We start from the raw sequence: 3245 nt of genomic DNA, 5'->3' as shown, positions 1-3245 counted from the left end.
TCTGTGTTTCCTGTTGTTGCAATAAAACTCAGCTGATCATCTCACGGAGTRCCTTCATTCTTGGACCACGTATTTCTCTTTGTTAAATAAATATTACCATAACACCTTACTTAACTCCTGACAGAGAAACAGAAAAGTGATGCTTGAACAWAAAGTACCATTTTTTATCTCCTTCAATTAGTACTCACTGTAAAGTGCGAGCTATGAGGGCTGGAAACCCTTTCCAGTGAGAACCACAGAGTCAAATAACTTTGGAGCACAGGAACTCATCTCCATTTATTCAAAGAACTCTCCTCTCTTCTCTCCATACAGGGGAGAAAAAACAAAACAAAAAACTATCTGGGTCAACATGACTACCACAAGAGTACTGCCCTTTTTTTCAAAGTCAAAGCACACAGTATAAAACTCTCTCGCAGGCGGCTATAAAACCTGGTGCTGAGCTTCCAGGACCGGTTTCACCTGACCAGATCTGTTCCTTTTATTGCCTGGAACAGATCCATCAGGKGGGTTTCTGAATTTTATGCATTTTTGCAGAAAATCGCCCGCCAGGGGTTTCTGGCTAGATCCAGGCAGGAGAGCGGGTGCTGGACACATGACAGTGATTCCACCTCACTGGATCTCTTCCTTCCTCTCTTCCTTTTCCTTTGCACCCGGATCTGATGCTCAGAGACAGTGCTAGAGACTCCGGAGTAAATTGAGTACTGTATTGCCCGCCAAAGTGCCTTTTTCGGCCGGTCGTTGGTTAATAGCTCTGCGGGGGCACATCCCAGGAACTTGCAACCACCTCCAGTTTGTAGAGGAGACCGTAGCTTTCCAAAGTCATCTCACTTTCCCAGATGTAAAATGCACTAAGTCGTGCGTAATTTGCTTATAACTCCGCGGGGGAACGTCGTAGAGACTTCATTCAAGTATCAGCTTGTAGGACAGAACCAGAACTTTAAAACCTGACCAGTCCCTCCAGGATCCTATGCTCCTAGCCCGGGGAGGGGGGCTAAAACCACCCCTGGCGGAGGTCTGGCAGTGCGTAATTTTGGAGGTTTCTCGCTTATATCTCCACGGGGGGATGTCGCAGGGACTCCAATCAACTTTCTACTTGTAGGGCAGAGACAAGGCTTTAAAACCCGACCAGCCACGCCGGGATCCGATGCTCCTAACCCGAGGGGGGGGGGCTAAAACCACCCCAGCAGGAGGTCCGACAGTGCGTAATTTGGAGGTTTTTTTGCTTATAGTTCTGCAGGGGAACGTCACAGGACTTCATTCAACTTTCACCTTGTAGAGCAGAGCAGAGCTTTCAAACAAGACCAGCCAACTTGGGATCTGAYGCTCAGAGCCGGCGCTAGAGGCTCTGCAGCAAGGTTGCGCTTCACGGGCACCTAGAAACCAGCTGGCGGGCGACCAGTCGCCCACGAGCGACTGGTTGGGCACCCCTGGTCTACAACTTCATCATTTCTTAACAAAAGATCCTTTTATACTCTGGTATGAAAGGTGGTGGGCAATAAGCATTATCTTAAGGAATACTAGTCATTTTATTGCAGTAAGAAAATATTTTCATGAAAAAAAAACATTGAAAAAAATGTCTGAACACATTTAGTAGGATTAAGCTGTGTGTGATGACAGAGTTAGGCACTGGGTTAACCTGGAACTGAAAGAAGCTTCAAAATGACAAAAACTAAATGWAGAAATCTGTTAGACAGTTCAGCATTCAACATTTCAAAGCCAAGAAAACAAATCTGAAAGGTTCAGTTGAATTGAATCACACAGCTCTGACTGAGAGGTTTCCCTCTGAAAGCGGTGCAAACAGGGTGGGGGCAGTTAGGAGGCTGAAGGACCAATGAGTGAGAGAAAARCTGGACCTGATTGAAAGAAGAGAGAGGGCGTGTGTGAGGGAATATGGACAACAACAGATTATAAAGCWGTTTTTTTCTGATCACTGTGATGCTTAAAGTAAGAAGGCAGAGACCACCTGGTGAAGACTGGACTCACTGAGCAGCAGGACATTAAGACAAACCTTTTATAAACATCTGGCTACTAATCTCTCTGCTGGACATAAAACATCTTTTTTTTAAGACAATAATCTGCCTCCTGAACAAATTAATCTGCTTACAGGGGATTAATTTTCATTTTATTCATTCGTTTCATTTTTTTAATCAAAATCCTCCCCATTTGAAACTCCCTTTGTTTTCTGTARTTCAACGTATATTTTATTTTTTTCTACTGGATTTTCCCATCATCTGCTCACTGTAAAGATGTGGTCATGTATAAAGAACTTCTTCACCTATGAAACCACTAAATCTGTGGTTGTGAAGAGCTGGACAATTGGGATTATCAACCGGATTGTCCAACTTATCATCATTTCTTACTTCATTGGGTAAGTGAAGCATTCAGCTTTTTTATTTTTACATCAGTTGACCATGTTCGTGATGGYTTAAGTGTTATATTATGTAGCAGAGTCAGTTTATTACAGCTTGAACATCCTGGTCAATACAAATCCATTAGTTGTGGTTTCAGCTCAGCTGTGGTCACACAGAACCTCTCAGGGAGCTCTAACCCTTTAACAAAGCTGGACTCCAAACCTCTACAGGTGTAGGATTCTTAAAAAGTAATCAGCTTTAGGCAACTTCATTAAACAATAATTCACATGACTATACAAATATTTGAACAATAGTGAGAATTTCCTTTAAATGGAAACAAAGTTGTAAAATCATCTAAATAAATCCAATAATGATATTTATGTCCAACCCAATTCTAAAAAAGTTGTGATGTCACTTTGTCATGATCCTGGTGTCTGTTTTTTTTTCTGATTAGTTTTTTGTTTTCTTTGTGTTCAGTTGTTTCCTGCCATCCTCAGGCTCTTYCTTGCAGTCGGTATTTTTCCAGAATCAGCGTTCACTTCTTGGTTCTGCTCCACCCGTTTAAACCTGATCCTTGTTTTCCAGTAAGATGTCTTCAGGGTTTTTTTTTTCTTTTTTTATTATTCAGCCCAGTCTACTTTCAGTTTAGGGCTCATCTGCAGTTGAGCATTGTTGTGCTTCATGACATGTTCGGTTCATGTCTTCCTGTGTTTACAACTCAGCTATTTGTTTATTTTATTTTACTGGCTGACACATCAGTCTTTTGTCTGTTCCAGCGCTGTCTGACAACAGCGGATTATAAAAATTTGACTCTTGGTCACACGTTAGTTAACGCATGGCCACAAGATAATTTTGAGCAGCCAAAATAAGTGTCTCTTTATGAGAGCTACAGCT

At 42.2% G+C, this 3245-nt stretch overlaps 1 protein-coding gene across 2 annotated transcripts in view; it reads left to right on the top strand.

The window, feature by feature from the left end:
• The first annotated feature begins 1912 nt into the window (after positions 1-1912).
• p2rx3b (purinergic receptor P2X, ligand-gated ion channel, 3b) overlaps positions 1913-3245 on the top strand; it is a 38255-nt gene continuing 36922 nt past the window's right edge. Inside the window, exon 1 of one of the 2 annotated variants that reach the window (XM_014029958.1) lies at positions 1913-2368. In XM_014029958.1, coding sequence (XP_013885412.1) covers positions 2247-2368 — 122 coding nt within the window. In that variant the 5' untranslated portion in view covers positions 1913-2246. The remainder of the gene's footprint in view (positions 2369-3245) is intronic. The other variant, XM_014029957.1, reaches the window with a different exon arrangement.

Source organism: Austrofundulus limnaeus, unplaced genomic scaffold, assembly GCF_001266775.1.
Source record: "Austrofundulus limnaeus strain Quisiro unplaced genomic scaffold, Austrofundulus_limnaeus-1.0 Scaffold978, whole genome shotgun sequence".
Taxonomy (NCBI): domain Eukaryota; kingdom Metazoa; phylum Chordata; class Actinopteri; order Cyprinodontiformes; family Rivulidae; genus Austrofundulus; species Austrofundulus limnaeus.
Note: the sequence above shows the minus strand (reverse complement) of the source record. Positions and strands in the feature narration are given on the sequence as shown.